The sequence below is a fragment of the Dendrobium catenatum genome, unplaced genomic scaffold (genome assembly GCF_001605985.2).
Source record: "Dendrobium catenatum unplaced genomic scaffold, ASM160598v2 fragScaff_scaffold_294, whole genome shotgun sequence".
NCBI lineage: Eukaryota > Viridiplantae > Streptophyta > Magnoliopsida > Asparagales > Orchidaceae > Dendrobium > Dendrobium catenatum.
This window is the reverse complement of record NW_021318756.1, coordinates 134,195-156,120: the sequence shown is the minus strand read 5'-3', so window position 1 is coordinate 156,120 and position 21,926 is coordinate 134,195. Positions and strand designations below refer to the sequence as shown.

At 31.8% G+C, this 21,926-nt stretch overlaps 1 protein-coding gene across 1 annotated transcript; it reads left to right on the top strand.

The window, feature by feature from the left end:
• Positions 1–634: 634 nt before the first annotated feature.
• On the top strand, positions 635–12,184 carry LOC110091977. Its single transcript, XM_020816304.2, has 3 exons — positions 635–1,272; positions 11,612–11,729; positions 11,819–12,184. The coding sequence occupies exons 1-3, from the start codon at positions 770–772 to the stop codon at positions 12,020–12,022; spliced, it is 825 nt and encodes a 274-aa protein (XP_020671963.1). The 5' UTR covers positions 635–769; the 3' UTR covers positions 12,023–12,184.
• The last annotated feature ends 9,742 nt before the right edge of the window (positions 12,185–21,926 follow it).

The following is a 21,926-nucleotide window of genomic DNA, read 5'->3' as shown; positions in this document are numbered from 1 at the left end:
ATATCAATAATATAATCTATATCAGATAATATCTATTTACCTAGTCAAGATATTGTGCATTTCTCTGTTTGAATATTTCATGTATAAATTTTTTTTTTACAGATTCTACTTAGTTTGAAATATCATATATAACTAAATAATAAAAATATCTTCTCTTATATCAATAATAATATGATGAATAACAAAAAAATTAATTTAATATTAACTTATTGGATTCAACCGTGAATATCCCTGAGTCCATTCTTAAAAATTTTTATGTTGATATCCGCCCCGCTCACTTTAGCCACGTAGATGGGTAAATGAGTCGAGTTCTGTCTAATCGAGCTAGGTTTGTTTAGTGCTTATTGAATTTGAGCTTGACTGGAGCTTGTTTACTAAACACAAGTTGTTAAAAAATTTATCGGCTTGATTGCTCAATTTTTTAGTTTTAAATGATTTTTTTTATTATTTTAGAATTTTTATTTTTAGTATATAATGAATTAAAAAGTTTAAATATATTATATAATACTAATTTAAATTAATTTTTAAATATATTTTAAATTAATCTAAGGACTCAATAAGTTTTCGAAATGAGCCATGCTGAGTTTAGGTAGTTTAATATATGAGCTTGAGTTCAACTCATGGCACAATAAACGGAGTAGGAGTCGCTCGATCCGACTCACTTACACTCCAAAAAAACATATTAAACTTATGAAGAACCTGTCCTTCCTATGATTTAAACCCTAAACCCCGTTGTCCGAAAGATCTCACAATACAGTTCAGTTCCCCGATGGTACTTACCAGATTCGTTATCTTCAATCGTCTGATTTCTTCTCGCACAATCCCCATTTCTCTCGATCCAATCTCACACCTGGGCTTCTGCCCCGGGTCCGTCGTTGATCCTTCTTCTTTCTTGCTTAACAAGGGAGTCTTTTCGCTAGCAGCTGCAGATTCTAACCCAACGAAACCAAAGAGTCTGTCCTCAATATTTTCTAATCCATCAGCGGACTCACAATCCAAAAAGCTACCTTGCCCTAACGATGCTAATGCGAAGAAGGAGAATATAGGGGAGAACAAACTACCACAAATTGGTAGATCTTTCAGGTTTTGCTCTTTGCAAGAGAAAAAGTTCCCTGAGGAGCTCTCACCTGAGGCAGCGTTGCTCTTGAAGCGTTTGCAGGAGGAATTGTACCTGAAGTTGGAACCCGGCCAGATCCCGGCAAATTTGCCTTCTCGCCATCTGCTTAGATTGGCTGCAGAGAAGCTTGGTCAGCGCCATCAGGAAATTGCTAAGTAAGTTGTTGCCTGATTTGTTTCGATGTTGGACTATAACAAAGTATGCCATTTTTGCTATTTGTTCTATTTAGGTTTACATGTCTGGTTACTTATTGATAATTGTTGCATTTTGGTTTCTCTCCCTTCATTTGTGTTTATCAAATTTCTCTCTATTTTCATATTACTTGATTTTGTCCACTTGTTTTTTGTTGCTGAAGTGATGAGCACACACCATGTTATTTCTCATCATCATTACCAACTTCTTAAGCTGCTTGGCATTCTTTTCTACTAACTACTGCAATGGTTGTTACTTATTTGTCAATTGCTTTCATTAACTGTACTAGAAATAAGAATGTTAAGCTGTATGATTGGCCAAAGTAGGAAGAATCTATTAAAGGTAAGATGATTGAAAATAGACTTAGGTGGTTTAGACCTGTAAAATGAATGTTAAAAACAAATGTTTATCATGTGAGATTATAAATTAAGTGTATAAAGAATAAGATGGAAAATGGTTAGATCTATAGTTATATGAATAGTAGTTATTCAAAATAATATTTGGAAAATAGGTTTTAACGTTTCAAATAATACTTAAATAGGAAAAAAAAATGAAAAATAGGTATTCATATTATTGATCTCAAATAGTTGAGTTAAAGTTAATGATGATGATTGAAAGGCTATTTTTTAGCTATGCAAATACAGAGCTTTGTGCTTTATCTTACACAAATTATTGGGTATTCTAAAGATAGCTTAATTTTGCTATGTTATAAGGCCTGTTTAACGTAAGTGCATGTGTCTTGTCAAGTAATATACTGATAAGAATAGTATCAATTCCACGAAAGAAGAACTAAAAATTTTTAAGTTCACTTTACTACTGCCTACTGAATTGCTAAATTTATCTAGCTTGCTAATTTAAAATGGATGGTGCATATTAAATTTAAAAAGCATCAAATGTAGAAAGTAAATTTACTATTTTTTGAAGTATTGAACCTATGATATTTAAAGTACATGATTGTTTTAGAGTAATTTTTACCTATTGTTGTTGTGGATTAGAGCATAAGTACTCCTTGTTTGTATCGAGCTCATTGGACCATTAGTTAGGATCCATACTAAATACAATTCTTCTATCTTCTTAAGACCCTATAATCTTAACCACCATATGTCTATGTTATGGCCGGATTACGTTTTAAAATCTTTAATTGTTCTTTTATTCCTCCATTGAGGTTTTAGATCACACTAAGTTTTCAATTTATGTACTCCCTTTACTTATACCAATTGATGCACGAGAAATTAAAAACAACTTGCATATTATAAAGATGAAACTTACTCTAAGCAATACATGCTTTGTAAATAATCACAGATCCAGAGTAAAATTTTAGCTTCACATACAATCATTTTATTTCATTTGATAAACAACAAATTTCAAACTTTAAACACAAGATAAACGGGAGATAAAAGAGTTAGAAATGACCCGAAATTTAAGAGAGAACTGTTTTGCACTACTTCACTTTGATCCACATTAATATAGCACTCTAAACATAGATACACAATCCACTCCCTCTCAAAAACTATCTCCCTCACACACAAACTTACACAAAATGACTCCACAATGTGTCAACCTCTTTATACAATAAGGCTACTATTTATATTTTTTCTAAATAATGAACTAACGTCACAACGCTAGCTTGATGGCGCTGCTGGACCAGTGCGTTAGTTCATCATTCGTCGCATCGGTTCACTAGTTTAACTATTTCAAGCTGTGGCACTAAGCAATTTAGTGTTGTGACACTTCTTGGGAGCGCTTTGGCGCTAAGCTCTCCAGCCAATTTTTTGAGAGCTCTCCGTTGTGTTGAAGGGGTGGTGCTGCGGTGCTATAATGATCTTTTGGTGCTGCAACGTTGACATTTTGATACTAAGATGATGCCTCAATTTTTATAAAGTTTTCACTCTTTTCTTGCACAAAACATAAGGATTAAAAGTACAAAATATCATAATATAAGTAATTTGAAATTAACAATTTATCTTATTAAATTTTCCCAAACTTTAGGATATTACTTGTTCTCAAGTAATTTATATTACACTAGGATAAAAAATATGTTTTGTATTTAATAAAAGTTTGGGAAAATATAAATTTAATAATCTAAGTATTTATAATGTATAAAAATTGATTTTCCTGTAAAAAAATTATAACATTCTGATCCTTCATTTTAAATTAATATTCCTTTTAAATTAAGCTCCTATGGGTGAATAATTTCGACAAGCTTACTAATCTTTTCTGAATTTTTGGAAATTAATGAAATTACACATTTAGTTAATCTTTAAGCCTAGTTATAGTGTTTTTTTTTTAAGTACTATGATTCCAATAATTCCTTTAGATATATAGAGGCAGTGGAGGAGCCAGAAATTTTTTATAGGGGCATAATTTCAATTTTTTTATTTTCCCTCGATTTTTTTCATTTGGGATTAGAATCGATATTCATAGTTTTAAATATTTTGTTTATTAAATTTATTAGTTTAAAAAGATAGAATATTACAAAAACTTATAATTTGACAGAGAGATCAAATGCCGAGTGGCGAGAGTACAAGATGGAAGATGAGCAAACCGAAATCTTGTGGAGCATTTCATCGAATACATTGAATATGCTATTCGAATTATCAACAATAACAACAAGAGAAAAAGTTTAAGAAAAAAACTATCTTTAGCCTATAACCAAGAAATTATCGGTGCTTATAGGCATGCCATCGAACACTTTTGGCATGCCATTTAGATGTCAATATAAATAAAGAAAATAATTGTCACAACAAAAGAAAAGAAATTAATAATAATAATTTAAAAACATAGACTACCAGAAAATAAAATAAAATGGTAACATCAATGAGGCATCTGGTCGAACACTTTGTGAGCATCTTTCACAGTTTCTTCCCATTATACCCTCCAAGTTTAAGATACTTATCCTTGTAAACTCCCAACAATGAAACCGAAGCTCATCCGCAATCACCTTCTGAACATGATTCGCAAACTCAATCGCCGACTTCCCACTGCCTAGGTCTCCTCCTTGGCTCCTTCCTCAACACCGGTAAGAAAGTCACCTCATACTCTGGCTATTCAACAAAAAAACACCCAAGATTTTTTTTAGGTATGGCAGAATAGCTTTTTTTTTTTTTGTGGGGGGGGGGGGTGGGGGGGGGGGGGGGGGGCGGCCCATGGGAGATATCAGAACAGTTCTATGCCTCCCGCCGCCCCCCCCCCCCCCAAATTTGTCCTTGTATAGAGTTAGGGCTAGACATTGCAGGTATAGATTTTTAATATTCATGTATTTAACAATTTATTTTTTTATTTGGCTAGATACCTTATAATTATTTTGAATACCTATCTATTCCTTTCACTTATTATTTTTAAGAAGGACTAGACATTGCAGGTATCAATTTTTGATATTTTAGCATTTTTTTAACTTTTTTTTTCATTTATTTGCTAAAATATCCAACTTTGATGTTGAATATTTGTCTATTGTCTTCACTTATTATACTAATTTAATGTTTCTTAAATGTTTCATAATTCCTTTAGTACTTTCCTTTAGGTGATTTAGGATTAATCTAATGATTTAATTTGCATCAATCCTAAAATTTGATATTCCTTTATGAGTTGACAAGTTCTTAAGTGATTTTTAGGAAATTAACTTATCCATAATTACTAATTTTAAATCAATGGATTAATTTGTCTCTTTTTGAATGCAATAATTTAAAATAACCTTATCCCTAGTCACCTCACAAATATTCTAATGGGCATAAGCTTTGTAGAAATGAAATAATTCCTAGCTTTGAATTTTTGGGTGAGGGCAAAAGCAGATAAGTTTATGATTTTATCCTCTCCTCTTCCACTTGGCATTTAAATCTCTCTAGGTTATGAATGTAATTATTTCATTGTAGTTTATTATAGTAGTACAAAAATTTAGGTACTTGTCATCGTCAAATTGAAAATTGGGGTTTGGAAGATTTGATTAATAGATATAGGAGTGAAAGAGACCCACTTACCATGCACGAAAACATATTCATTTTGGGATCTCCTTTGTGTTAGCGAATAATTCCCCGATGATACTGGCATTGGATAGACGGGGATGGATGACTAGGAAATCCCAATTTTGCCTTACAATCTGGACCTGGATAACCCCCTAGGGTTATCAAACCATCTCTTCAAAATGATGGACTTCCCCTCTAAATTATTATACCGCTCTTCAACTACATCACTTGCAAACCTACGGGCATCAAAGGAGGTGGAACTAGATATTTTCCTACCCACAGGGATTTTAGGGGCCATTCTACAAAGAGAGCTAAAATATGAATCCTAAGACATGAATACAAGAAAACTTAAGAACTTAGAAGCTACAGGATGTAGATCGAAAATGAAATTTAGCCCCTAGCCATCTTTATAAATTTTCCAGTACTTTTGTGCTAGCTTGAGTAGCGCTGAATCACTTAGTCAAACTGGGCTATACGGGTACTAGCATTGCGGCACAAACCTTGGGTATTGAAATCGTAGGCTTTTTGACCGTGAGACCGCCACGACGCTCAACATGTGGCAGCGTTGTGGTGCTCGAAGCGATTGTTACCATAACGCTTCATCTACCCTATTAACAATTTGACCAAGCGTATGGCGCTGCATGGGTGGCACTGAGATGCTCAGTTCGACAAAATGACTGGAGAGCTCAATGTCACGACGTTGTATGGATGGCGCTACAGCGCTGGATTCTTCCAGCATTGTAGTGCAATTGGCTTAATCAAAATATTTGTTAATTCACACAGCATTGTGGCGCTTCAACAGGGTAGCACTGCAATGCTGGGTTGAAATTTTTCCAAATTAACCCATATACCCAAAATTAACATTTATACAAACAAGAATGCAACTTAACTCACATCAAACTATACGATTTTCTAAACTCAACAAAGAACAACAATCACATAACTCTTAAACACAAACAAAGTCGATCAATTGGGTTGTCTCCCAAATACCGTTAAGTTTATTGTCTTCAGCAAAATTTGTCACAGTCATATTCAAGATGAGCCAGCTAAACAAAAATTTTAAGGCAATCAACATCTCCTCCTATATCGGGTTTCAATCTCAGACCATTGAGGTAGTTTTATGACCTCGGATATCAACAAACTTTATAAGGATACATTTTTTATGACAATGAATGGTTCTGACCACTTGGGCTTCATTTTTTTAAAAATAATTTCAATCTTGAATTATATAGAAGAATTCTTTGTTTTGACTCAAAGTCCTTTCTAATAAATTTATGATCATGTTACTTTTTAATTTGCTCTTTATATAATTTTGTATTCTTATAACCTTAGATGGTTTGGTCACATAAAACGGCGGCCATACGATGACCCGGTTAGGAGAGTAGAGGTATTAGATTTGACTTATGTTAAGAAAGTTAGGGGTAGACCTAAAAAGACTTGGTTAGAAAATATTAGGAATGACCTTTCTTTATTAGATTTAAACGAGAATTTGACTTTTAATAAGACATATTGGAGAAAAAGGATTCATGTAGCCGAACCCACGTAGTGGGATAAAGGCTTGATGTTGTTGTTGTTTTTGTTGTTGTATAATCTTCATTTCTAATTCATCTAACTTATTCAACTGCTCTTTGTATAATTTTAAGATTATAATCCTATTGAAATATCTGTGTATAGATTGATCTTTGGAAATGTTTGTCATTTACATCTAATCTCAAATGTAAATGACAAACATTTCCAAAGATCAATCTATACACCGATATTTCAATAGGTTTCTTAAATGCAATCATGTAAGCCAAAATGCTTCATCTGATTTCAAAGCCCAATCCTTCTTATTTAGACTCATAGTTTTTTCTAATATTATCTTAATATACCTATTACTTATTTCAGCATGATTACTAGTTTGGTGATATGATAAGTAGTTGCAACTCTATATTTAATATCGTATTTTAAAATTAAAGCCTCCACTTTCTTATTACAAAAATGACTTTTCCAATTACTAATAATAACTCTAGTAGTTTAAAATTTATAAAAAATATTTTTCTTTAAGAATTTAACAACCATATGAGCATCTATTTTAAGGGTTACAACTCTCTCAATTAACTTGAAAATATAGTCATCTTCTATCATAATATATTAATTTCCATAAGATTGCATAAAAATTCCTGTACAGTCTAGTCTCCAAACATAAAAAACCTCCATTTCTAATGTTAATGTTAAGTGATATTTCCTTTCTTCTAGTTATGCTACCTAACCTCAGGCACCTATCACATGTTTTAACATATTCATTTGCATCCTTGAATAGGGGGGTGTAGGCCAGTAAAATTCATATTGAAGAATCATTGAAACAGTTCTTAATTCTCCAAAATAGCAACCATAGTCGAAGTCATGACATTGCCTTGAGGGATTTAATCTCCTTTTCAAGGGCTTATCTCCTAATGATTGGTCTTTACAAATTCTAAACAAGAATGGTCATCTCAAAAATAGAATTTAGTATCTTGTAAAAATTTACTCTTTTGTGTAAAAGACATTAATGTGAATAACACTACTAATAATGTATAACAATGTAGTTCACAATATCTGCATACCAAGGTATACCATATAAATGCAAAGCAAAGAAATATTTATATGAAAAAAATTCATTGATGTCACACTCATTACATGCAAGTTCTTTAATCTCTAATATAGACAAATGATTAGCCTCCTGATTCTCAATTCCCTTCATATTAAGCATTTTTACATCAAATTCTTGTAACAAAAGAATTCCCCTTATAAATCTAGGCTATATATATATATATATATATAATTTTGATAGTAGAATTATCAGTATATATAAGAACTCTGGTGTCAATCAAATATGATCTTAATTTATCAAAGGAAAAGACAATGACTAACTTCTCTTTTTCAGTAATTGTATAGTTAAATTGGACTGCATTTCGTAATATGTAGTATGAAATTTTTTTTTTGCCATTATAGAACAACATAATCATTATCATCACACATTCTTTCAAAATGCAATGTCCAATCATGTGTAAAAATACTAGGTGCAGTAATGAAGTGATGTTTCAGAATGTTCAAAGCTTTAAAACATTCATCATCAAAAAGTCAAAAGGGACATCTTTTTTCAAGTAAATGACAAAGATTTTTGATATTTTGAAAAATCCCTAATGAATCTCGTATAGAAACCAACATGTCCTAAAAAGCTTTTAATTCGTTTAAAAGAAGTGGGTGGTGGAAGATTTTCAATTACTTACACTTTAGCCCTATCCACTTCTAAAACCATGCCTTCTACTATCATAAAATGACATTTCTCATAATTGAATGCGAAATTGTTTCTACACATCTTTTTAAAGGCTATTGTTAAGAGCTCCAAATAAAATCAAAAGCGGAATCAAAAATAGAAAAATCATCCATGAATATCTCAATGATCTGCTCAATTAAATCAGAAAATATTTATATGATACACCTTTGAAAAGTAGTGGGGGCCCAACATACATCCTTTTAAATGTAAATATTCCATAAGAATTGGTAAATGTAGTCTTTTCCTGATCTTCTGGTGCTATAGGAATCTGATGGTATCTTAAATATCCATCTAAGAAGCAAAATAAGAGGATGTCCTGCTGGGGAAAATGGTCCTTCCTAGTTGCTTTGTTTAGTTTCCTATAATCTATTCATATTATGGAACTAGTAAGTCCTAGTAGGTATCAATTCATTTTTCACATTGGCTACTATAATTAGACCTCTTTTTTTGAGATCACAATGTATAAGACTAATTCATGCACTATTTGAAATAGGGTAAATGATTCCTTCATCCAACTACTTAAGTATCTCATTTTTCACAACTTTTTTTTTCACAACTTCATTCTTAGCAGGGTTCCGTCTCTTCTGGTAATCAGCTTTTGAAAAGGAAATTTTATCAATCTAAATCTTATGTATACACAAGATTGGACTAATTTCCTTAATTTCAACTATGGTCCAACCAAAGCTCTTTTATAAGCATTGAGAACTCTAATCAACTTACCTCTTGGTTTCTCCTAAGAAGAAATAATTCAAATGGGTAGGCAAAACTTTTAACTGTAAAATGAGTGCCTCTATAACAAAGGATTTCAATGACATACCAATGGATGATGTATCAAACACTTCAAATGTCTCCATAAAAATTTTAGGAGCTTCATAAACCATCTAAATAGAATATCTTTCACCCTTTCCGATGTCATCCTCACACAAAAGAATCTCTAAAGAACTTTCAATCAACGAATCCTTCACACAATCTTCCACACACGCATCAACTAGATCCACTCTATGACAATTTTCATCTGATCTCTTGGAAACTTCATTGACTTCATTATATTGAAAGCCACTTTATAATATTGCACTCTTATTATCAATTCTCCCTTATGCACATCTACATGGTCATATTGGTAGTTAAAAAAGGTCTATTCAAGATAATAGGTATCTCCATATCTTCTTTCATATCTAAAATAATAAAATCTACAAGAAAAATTAACTTATCTATCTTGACTAACGCATTCTCTATTTCCCCTTTTAGATAGGTAAATGGACGGTCTATTAACTAAAGGTGTCTATTAACTAAAGGATAATAGTAGTAGGTTGGACTTTTAGATCAAGTCTTTTGAATATGGGCAGGGACATTAGATTGATACTAGCTCTTAAATCACGTAGTGCCCTCTCACAAAATTTGTCCTCTATAGCCATACGAATGGTAAAATCATCAGATTTCTTAAGCTTTTAAGGAAGGTTTTTTTGCAAGCTTGTACTACATTCTTCAGTCAAAGCTACTGTCTCTATGTCTCTTAATCGTGTCTTCTTGTTTAAGATATCTTTCATGAACTTACCATATTTACACCTGTTCTAAGGCTTTTGCAAATGGAATTTCCATTAGTAGTTAATTTTCTAAACAGTTTAAAAAAAGTAGAGCTGTCTATCTAAATACTGATTTAGCAATCTTTGCGAAAATGATGGTGATGGCCTCTCAACAACCTCCCTAACAGATTTTTTTACTTTTTATCAAATTGAGGTTGTTCTTTAGGCTGAGGGATCTCTAATGATTCTTCTACGAGTGACTACTTATGGCTCCCAGGATTTGATGCTTTACAGCAAAGGGCTCCTGTTATGATAATATTTTGATGGATACCACACTAGCTTAATTTTCCTATATTTTTTGTCCATTTTAGACTTATTTAATTTCTGCAAATCCATTGATGAAGTCAAAGTTGAATTAGTTCATCCTATAGCTTGTCTATGCGCCTATATTTTTCAAATGATCAAATTATCCTTATTTTTAATATATAAAATATAGGACTACTAGAACACGTCCGTTTGTAAAAGATCAAACCGCCATATCTACGAGGTATTAAATGGTCAAACAAAAGATCATTTACTGATTCAACTTTCCCAGATTTATTGAATGAAATGAAGTTGAGCAAAAAACAGAGGTCTCGTAGGGCTATGTTATTGGAAATGGATTTTACACGCGAGAAATGTTCTTACAAAATGACTTGACTCGCACATTCTTTCACTTCCATGCCCTTGCAATGTGAGGAATGGAACAAATTGTAAAAAAAAGACAATATTGCACTATGTTGATCTCAGTTATTAATAGAATCATAATGTTGATTAACATTAATTCATATTAGCTTTAAATAATAATATTTACTTATGTTATTATTAAAAAAATCAAATTCAAATCTAATGATTCAGTGAATATGGTATACAGTAATATCTATTTTAAATATATCATTAATTAACTTTGTTGGCCTATGGTACAGACAATTATGACACTTGTCATCTTTTTAATTCTTGTGCATTATTTTAGACAGAAAAATGGATATTTCCCTCTTCTTGCTGGTTTTAGTAAATCGAAAGCAAGAAGCATAATTGGATGCTTTGCAGCATATGGTGTTCACCAAAACGAAAGATAAAACGAATTTAGATTTTGTTGGCTCTATTTTTTTCTTTCTTCATTAAGGATGACAAATATTTAATTTTTAGATAAATTAATTTGAACTTGTACCATCTTTAGGCTTACGGACAGAACCTCCCTGAATCAGTTGCTCTGGTTGCAGGAGCACAAAATTGACAAATAGGATTTGTACTGCTCTATTGTTGCTACTTCACATCTCACGAAGTTTTCTTTGAGATAATATTTGTGCAACATAATGAATGAAGATGCAATTTTGACAGTTAGTCTGTTCGCCTATTTGATGTTATTTTTCTAATTGTAAATAAGCCAATCTTCTTCACCTCTTTAGTGTATCTTGTCTGTTATGTTATGAAGCTTATCATTCCAATTCTTTCTCAAATGTTCCGTTATGATTAATAACAGGTGGTTGTCTGGAAGTCACCTGAAAAAGGTCGCTTTGCTTGGTTGCCCATCTGTTGAGAGAAAAACAGTATTTGCATCCAAAAGATTGCGTTCATTCTTCTGTATTCAAGAAGATATTGTAAGTGCCATTTTTCCACTCTCCATCAACAATTTCAAATGGTTTCTTAAAAAAAGCAGACTGAGTGGTAGCCCGTTAAATCATTACAGATATGTCGCGGTTGCAAGCTAAAAACTTATTGCAAATTTGTAAACCAAAAAGTGGACAGAGTGGATAGAGTGATTCTAGCAGATGTGATGAGGCTCCTCACTATATTAGCTTTTGATGCAGTTCCTCAGCAACTTTCAGTTCCCACTGATGTGAAACTCTCTGTTGATAAATTGCTGAAAGAGGCTATCAATCTCAGTGAGTGATAGTTTAGAGGCTTGCCAAATAGAACTTAAATATGTGCATTTTTCTTTTTATAGTTCGAACAATTGCTCAACCTTGCAATTGCTGAAAGGAAAAAAGAGAAGAATGTTGATGATGTTTCGGCATGTTAAGCGAAATAGATGCCTCGAGCCCATCTTCGTACCTGCTTTTGTATTTTTATCAGCGCTTTGGGGCTAAGGCCCCTCTCCTATATTTTTATGGCAGGAAAATTTTCATATTTCTTTCCATCTTATGTACGCTTTATTAAACCTTGTGGCATCTCAAGCCCTAGTTTGTCACTACGAGGTGGCTTGCAGAGTTCGAAGAAGAGAAGATGATTTGAATGATCCAGGGCATGCTTGAGCAAAGGCTTAGGCTTATTACTAAGGTTGAGTTTACTCGCAATATCCACTTTTTCAAAAGAAAAAAAGAGGTTATCTGGATGAAGGGCATTATCTTAAACACCTAGGGCTGTTCGGTATTGGATTGGATTTAATTTTAGTGGGATTTAGTAAATCATGTAAATTCTAAGGGGGTTAAATTATGAAAATTGTTTGGTATGAGAAATGTTAAATTTTGATAAATTCCTTAGAAACTGTTTGGCAATTTAATTTAGGAGGGTGGTTCATTTAGAAATTAAAATTAATGTGTTTTGAATTTAATTTGTATGATAGCTTGATAATTAGATAATTAATAATATAATAAATAATTTGATCATTAAAACTTAATAATAATTTTGATAATTATTTTAAATTAAGCTTACTTTTAATTATATTATTAATTAACTAATTATAGTCTTAACTTTTAATTATATTAAACTAATTTAAAGACAATTAGACTAATTTAATTACAATTTACAAGTAATGACTAATTATCTAGTTATATTACTAATTATTTGATATATAATTATTTCATTATAGTCTTGACTTTGAATTATACTAAATTAATTTAATGCAATTATATAACTAATAATTGTAATAACTAATAAATTACCAATATAAATTAAACTAATGTAATGAGAATTAGACTACTAAGTGGTCACTTTAGTCGCGTGCTGTACGTGCTTCACATGCGGGAGCTAGCTTACTGCTTTGTCTGCATAAGGCAGATTTGCATGAATGGAGCAATGGAGAAGAGCAGGAAAAAGTTCTTCACCTTATCAGCTTGTTGAAATTCGTTGTCAGCAATAGCACAGTGGCCGCCGCACAACTCATGTCAGTGGATTGAAAAATTGACTCGATGCCGGCAAAGCCTTACAAGGTCTTGCTTGTTCCTCTTCACTAAGGTAACGATTTTTTCTCCCCTTTAGCACGCTTCTTCCACTAAATTCGAGTCCGTATATCCGTAAATCTACCTCTATATGAGATTTAGATTTACACAGATTTATGCCGTAAATCCCTGATTATGAAGGAGTTGGATTTATATGACCTCCAAAAATTATTTGGCTTGATTTACCTTAAATTATGCTTAAATTCGGACACAATTCCGATATCAACAGCCGCCTACTATTTGAACACGAAAGATGCAAGCAACTTCCTTCTACTGTAGAGGAAAAGAAAAAGGTGTTTTGAGAGGAGAGTTGCATTTGACCGTTACTTTCTCCAAGAAGAGAAAACTGCCATTGACCATTGCTTTCTCTTAGTAAAGGAGTTATGGCAGTTTCTTAGGAATCTATGATGTCATCTTAGGGATCAGCATGGCCGACTCTCGAGGAGAACTTTGATGTATTTTCCTAGTTGGCTAGTGTAATATTCCTTGCTGTAGAACTCATAAGAATTTTATAACCTCTACGTGCATGTTTAATTTAGAATTAATATACATTTAAATAACTTTTGAAGTTTGGAATTGAAGAAATGTTAGGCATCAAAAAGACCTTGGAAGTGTTGTAGCACGTCAGGACAACACTGCGACATTGAGCTCTTTGTTTGAAGAACTGGGAGCATTGCCACGTTGAGTAAGGAGCACTATGGTGATGAGCTCTCTATCTGAGAGTATCCGGAATATTCTAGTGGAGCGTAGTGACACTACATGTTGGAGTAACATAGCGCTATACGCTAAAATGAGTTTTTATATAAAAATATCCATATACATTTTCATTTTCACTCACCCATCTTCCTCACTCAACTGACTGAAGAGGAGAAGGAAGTTGAGAGATAAAGGAGAGAAGGGGGCTTTGGAGGCAAAAGTACAAAATTCATCTAGCAGATATGTTAGGGAAATTATCAAGCACGAGGTAGGCTCCCAATACCTTACTTTTTATTTCAATTCTGTTAGTTGTATGAAAGGTTAAGAGGTGAAATTTGATTTTAATGAGTTTAATAAGTTTTTCACTGTGTAATTTATGATATTTTATAGAATGTCACATTCTGGTTATTTAAATTGTTAGAAATCAACTTTTCACTAGTTGGTTTTGTCTATATAAATTTAATTATTTCATGTTTAATATGGTATTTTTGGCATTGACTATAATTTACTTAAAGTCATAAAATGATATTTTAAATCATCCTTATGAATGATTTTTCAAATAACAAATGTTATGTAACAAATGTTGTGTGCAAATTATAATTGTTGACCCCAAAACTATTATGCAAATAGCAATTCATACATGTTCATATTCATGTTAATGGTGATACATGCATGCTAAAAGGTTAATATCTTCATGTGCATATCACGGCAGACGAAAGTTCTAATGTAGGCGATGTTAAAGCATACTACAAGTTCTGTTCTATGGGCCTTAAACTATGTTCCGTTCTGTTTCTACTTTTGGCCCCATCCATGTGCCTTATGTATTTGTTGGAGGTTCAAGGGAGTTGTAAGTGAAAGTAAAGTTATAAGAGGAATTAGGGTAGGACTTCTCAATCTGTTATGAGCAGGTGAGTTGACCTTGCTAGGTATAAATGAAAGTGGAGTTATAAATAAACATCTTGATATGTGCATATTATATATCATATATAGCATATTTTGCTAAATAAAATAATTTAAGTTTAAGTATAAATAAAATTTTGTTTATACTATGGTATTTTTGAAAAAGCAGAAGAAAAGGTACATATTAATATTTATAGTGTTCAAGTTCAAGTGACAAGTTCTACATGGCTATTTCTGATGCATGTTCACTATATATATATATATATATATATGTAAACCAATAATTATAAGTAATCCCTCTATTTATGTTTTTAAGTGTAAAGTTATTTCAATTATTTTATAAATGTCATTTAAACTTTTATTTGTATACTGCAAATATGGATATAGATTTCTATAATTTAATTTTGGATAGTTTACAGAGCATCTCGTTACTCACTCTATAAAGTATATGCTATTTCTAGAAAAAGAAAAGAACCGGTTGAATAGGAGTTGTTAGGTTCTAGCATAATTTGAGGTATTCTTTTGATAGTCCAATATTTATTTATGTATTTTTTATGTTTACATGCCTTCTAAACAATTATAAATGATTATTTTGGAGGAATTGAAAAGTTATGATTTTGTATTTCATTGTTTATTATATTTTGAATGTTTTGTATCTCTAGTGGGTATGAAAAAAAATTGGGGTTGAGATACTTTTGTTTAGGTTTGAATTATTCTCTTAGATTCTAGGGCATGACTTGGTAGTATATTAGCAATGGTTTTGTAAGAATCAAATCATAACTAGAACTATTGGAAGTGATTTGTGCTTGAATAATGAAGAGTCAGGGTAGTTTAAAGTTATTTCTATATGTTTATGTGTTATATAAACAAGTTGTTAAACCTTATAACTTCATGTTAGATAAAAGTATAACTGAATATGGACCTCCATGATCTGGAAGCAGTTTATGAACAAAGTTCCAGTAGAGTTGTGATTGTACAAAGTATTATGGGATGAATTACTTTTAATTTGATCGTATAGTTTACCAGTTTAGTAGCCCATCTTATGGGAGAAGCTCAAAGTAGCATGTTAGGAGTTATGGTTGATGAAGTAAATCAAAATTTGCATTTGTTCTTGTAAATTTCTTTAGAACATATAAAAATGTTTAAAATACTCGAACCTATAATATACGAAAAGTTTTACAGTGAAAATTTAGTAGATGTGAAGTTATCCTAGTTGAAACATTACAAATTTATAATTTTAATCATAAAATCCCCAAATTTTTTGTATTATTAAAAATTAAGAAACTTGGCTTTCTATCTTTATAATCTCTCTCCCTCTATCTCTAAGCCAAACAAAATGGAAAATGAAGTGGAAATTAGTATTTTAATTAAATATTGATCTCCCATCGTGGCGTTCAGAACCATAGTGCATCAGTGCTCTCAATAGAGAGCATGACTCAGTAGCATCCCAATTTAGTGTCGCAACGTCCCCCTTACATCCTCAGAATTATAGAGTTTAATGATGTAGTGCTACCGTGCTCATAAGGGAAAATTATAGGTTTTAGGTTGTTTGCATATAGACCCTTGGAACATGCTTCATAATAGAATTGGATATTCATTAGTATACAAAACATTATTAGACATGTGCAAAAAGAAAAAAAAATAGAAAAATTCTAACACACTATACTTATTGGGTCATAATAGGTTTAAGCATTATTATAGTAGGTGAAAATCCTCCCTCAGAAAATTTTCATACCCAAAATTTTAAAATTTAGATTAAGCAAACAAGTCAAGCTAGAATTGCCTTATTTCAGACTTTTTTTTCAAGTAGCTTTTCTTTTTTACTTTTGTGCCTAACTATACCTTAATCATTAAAATTTATTTATTTTTTAACCTTTTGACATCGTACCCCAAAATTCTTTCTAGTTCTTCTCTATAGCTTAGATTTAAATGTACCTCAACATTATCTACATATATTCAATTCCCATAGTCGGATGCCTATTTCCTCAAAGATGACACATGGAATAAATTATGAATATCGGACATATGCTCATACAATAATAATTCGTAGGGAGACTTATCAATCAATTCAATCACTTCAAAAAGTCCAATGTACCTCAGACACAGCTTCCCTTCTTTTCCAAATTTACTTATATCCTTCACCAGTTTGATCTTCACATACATAAAATCCCCAATCTGATATTTCACAGCTCAGTAATTCTCATTACAGTATTATTTTTACATGCCATATATAGCTTTCAATTTATCTATGATTAGAAGGATATTTTTAGTAGAATTGTCAACTAAAGTAGGCCTAATCAGGTGGTCAAAATACTCAGCATAATGATATCTTCCACTTATCAAAAGTTACATGATAGAAAATTCACTAAAATAAGAAATACTAAATTTTACTCAAATTTAGGAGAGAGAAAATAGGCAAAATACGAAATAATTAAAAATAGAAATTATATTCAGGTTACCTACCATGATAAGAACACTTTTCACAACTAGAGTGATAGAAAACACCAGCCTGAATGCCACTATCTCTCTCCTTCTTTCTCCTTATCTCTCCTCTTTTCTTTAACTTTCTCCCTCTTCCTCACGAGCTAAGTAAAGAAAATAGGGAATGGGAGATGGTTTAGTAAAATGGTTTAAGCTTTTCTTTTTATAGAAATAAATTTTCTGACCTAGCATTGCGTCACCCCAGACTCAGCACTAAAGCGCTTCAACAATAACAAAAACAACATCAAGCCTTTGTCCCACTTGTGGGGTCGGCTACATGTATCCTTTTTCACCATTGTGTTCAGTTAAAAGTCAAATTCTCATTTAAATCTAATAAAGAAATATCATTTTTAATATTTTCTACCCAAATCTTTTTAGGTCTACCTCTACCTTTCTTAACACAAGTCAAATCTAATATCTCAACTTTTCTAACTGGGTCATCAGAAGGCCTCCGTTTAATGTGGCCAAACCATCTAAGGCGACTCTCTCTAATCTTATCTTCCACTAGAGATACTCTAACCTTTTCACGTATATGCTCATTTCATATCCTATCTCTACGGGTCAAGCCACTCATCCACTTAAGCATTCTCATCTCTGCAACACCTAACTTAGTATTATGTTTCTCTTTTAATGGCCAAAATTTGGCACCATTAAGCATTGCAGGTCTCACCACCATCTTATAGAATTTTCCCTTAAATTTGAGGGGGATGTTTCTATAACACAATAAGCCCGATGCATTTCTCCACTTCAACCATCCAACTTGAATTCTGTTGATAATATCCCCATTAATTTCACCATCACTATGAATAATAGATCCAAGTTATCTAAAATGTGTAATGTTATTAATGACTTGATCGCCCAAAGTCACAATTCCCTCACTAGGTCTATTGCTACCAAAATTACACTCCATATATTCAGTTTTAGATATACTAAAGAGAAAACCTTTAGACTCTAAAGTTGGCCTCCATACTTCAAGTTTACCTTCAACTCCCTCTATAGTCTTATCAACAAGAAGAATATCATCAGCAAAAAGCATACACCAAGGTACATCCTCTTGCAAATGTCTAATGAGAACATCCATGACTAAAGAAAAAAGATATGTACTTAAGGCTTATCCTTGATGTAATCCAACCAAAATAGGAAAATACTTGGTCAACCCACCATGTGTTTGAACACAAGTAATAGCTCATGCATACATATATTCAATGATTTGAATATAAGCATTATTAACTCCTTTCTTTTCAAGAACTCTCCATAACACTTCTCTTGGAACTTTATCATATGCTTTCCCTAAATCAATAAATATCATATGTAGATCCTCCTTATTCTTTATATATTTCTCAATCAAAAATCTCAATAAATGTACTACTTCCATAATAGACCTACCCGACATGAATCCAAATTGATTTTGATAAACATTAGTATCACGTCGTAATCTACGCTCTATAACTCACTCCTATAGTTTTAAAGTATGACACATTAACTTAATTCCTCTATAATTTGCATACTCCTCTGCATCACCTTTATTCTTAAAAATAGGAATTAGCACACCATTCTCCACTGATCTGACATCTTTTTAGTTTTCAAAACAATATTAAAAAGTTTAGTAAGCCAAGAAATTCCTTCATCTCCTAAGCATTTCTTCATCTTTTTTGGAATATCATCAGGTCCATTAGCTTTTTCACACTTAATTTTCTTCAAAGCCTCTCTAACTTTAGTTTTACTTATACGCCAATAAAAACAAAAATCTTTATTTTTATTTAGGGTGATAAAGTCACTAAAGTAAATCATATTGTGACATTCTTCATTAAAATGTTTAGCAAAATAACACATCCACCTTTATTGAATATCATCTTATAAGAAATATACTATTTGATCTTCATCCTTAATACACCCACTTGAACTAAATTCTTACTACTCCTATCTCTTTATTTGGCTAACTTATACATATATATTTCTCCCTCCTTAGTATCTAATATATTATATAAATCATTAAAAGCTAAGCTTTTTAAATCACAAATAGCTTTTTTAGATTCCTTACAAGCCTCTTTATAGCTTTCCCAATTATCAAAATTTTTACATCTAAACTAACTTTCTAACAAATTTCTTATTTTTTATCTTTTCTTGCACATTTGGATTCCACCACCAACTATTTTTACTATTAGGAGCTTTTCCTTTTGAAACTCTAAGCACATCTTTTGCAATATTCTTAATGTCACAAGCCACTTTTTTCACATAATATTGACATCCTCATGCTTAGACAGAATCTTAAGATCTAAAATCTTACTCTCAAAAATACTTTTGTAATATTCTTTAAATGCCCCCATCTAATCTTAGAAAATTATTTTACTTTATTTTTTATTTTTAACCCCTTTATCTTAAAGTCAAACTAATAATCGATGTTGGGTACATAAATTTTAACTCGGAATAACTTTGAAATCTAAACGATTTAATTTTCTTATAAGAAAATAATCAATCTGCGTTTTACTATATCTATTTTTATAAGTGAAAAGATGCTCATCCCTTTTCTTAAATAAGGTATTAGCTATTGAGAAATCATAAGCTAAAGAAAAATCTAATATAGTCTTACCACCTTTATTTGTCGTTCCAAACCCATGTCCACCATTGATGCTTTTAAAATCATCTACCTCTCTACCAACATATCCATTTAAATCTCCTGCAATAAAAACTCTTTCTTCAAGAGATATCTTTTGTATTAATTCTTCTAAGATATTCCAAAATTTTAATTTTGAAATCATATTCAAACTTACTTGAGGAGCATAAACACCTATAATATTAACATTCTCAACATCAATAATAATCTTTAAAACTCCAATTATTTTAATTTTTATAACATTATCCCTCAAAATCTTATCTATAATTACACCTACATCATTTCTAGTATAACTGATATCCGAATACCAAAGTTTATATCCTAAACTATTAATCTTCTTAGCTTTCTCTCCAACCCATTTAGTTTCCTGAATGCACATAATATTTATCTTCCTATGATTCATAATATCTATTAATTCCATTAATTTTCCTATAAGGGGACCTATATTCCAAGTTCATATCCTAATTTTAGTTTTATGGACTAGCTTCTTTTCCCACATTCATCCTTGATGTGGGAACCCTTACCTATTTAATACTACACCTGAGCGCCGGTGCAGCGGTAACACACTTGTCAATGTATTTAAGCTACATAGTGCATCGCTTCCAAGGGACACCCTAGCATTAACACAAAGGATTCATGCATGATTATTCGATAAGTTTTACGCTGGTTATCGACTATATAATACAACCCTCCACTTTTCTCATCAAGGACTTGGGATCGCTAAAGTGCTCCCTCGAATAAAAAAAAAAATCTTAATGCTACGGTGCTGCCAACTTGGCAACGTGATGCTTAATCAGTCAATTTTTTAAGGAAGTTATGGAAAGCTAATTTGAGGTTACATATATAACGTATAGAAAATTTCATGGTAAAAGTTTAGCAGATATGAAGTTATCTTCATTTGAACATTAAAATTTTATAATTTTAATAAAAATTCTCAAAATTCTTATATTATTAAAAACTGAGATAAGCAAAATATAACCTACCTCATTCAAGACAACTTCTTAAACTAGACCGATAATATAAAAAGGATTGAAGAAACTCAAACCTATATTTCTCTCTCTAGAATGTCTCTCCCTCTCTCTCTAAGTTTGTAGACTAAAGGTGTTGGTAAAATTGGAAAAACAAAATAGAGTTTGATGTTTTTATTAAATATTATTATAGTGTCACGACGTTCAGAGCTGCATTACCATAATGCTCTCAATAGAGAGCATATTAACACACCATCCCAATCTGATGCCGTAATTTCCCAATCTAGCACCACAATATTCCCTTTATATCCTCATACTTATAGAGAGCTTAATGTCATAGTGTCGCCAACCCAAGCGCTACGGTGCTCCAAAGGGAAAATTTCAAGTTTTAGGTTTTGTGTGTATAGACCCATGGAAAAAGCTTCAAAACAAAATTTGACATTCACATATATAAAAAAATATTTTCAAACATGTTTAGAAAAAAAATGCAAAAAGTTCTAACACACCAGACTTACCGAGTCAAAATAGATTAACTACAAGAAAATGACTGTTTATTGGAAAAATTTACGGTGGATATTTGGCGTTCAAGCCGACATAAATTGCATCGAAAAATAAGTGGCAGACATTTTAGCAAAAAAACTGCCGTTAAATTACCAGCAAAAAAACCTTTTGTTTAAGCATCGGAATATATGTAGTCATTGTGAAATACCGAAAAAATGCTCCAAAGAGTACGAGTAGAATTTCTAGCAGATATTCCACTGGATTACTTAAAAATTGACAAAATACATACGACAAAATTTCTTTCAAAATATTAACTAGCAGATAATCTGCCAAAAATACTACTGGAAAGAGACCTATTTCCCTTTTTACATTGACAACATTCTCATTTCAATCATTTTTGCTCACGTACTCACCTCTATCTCCTCCAACATCTCCATCACCTCCAAACCCTCCGTCATCTTCATCGCCTCCATTGTC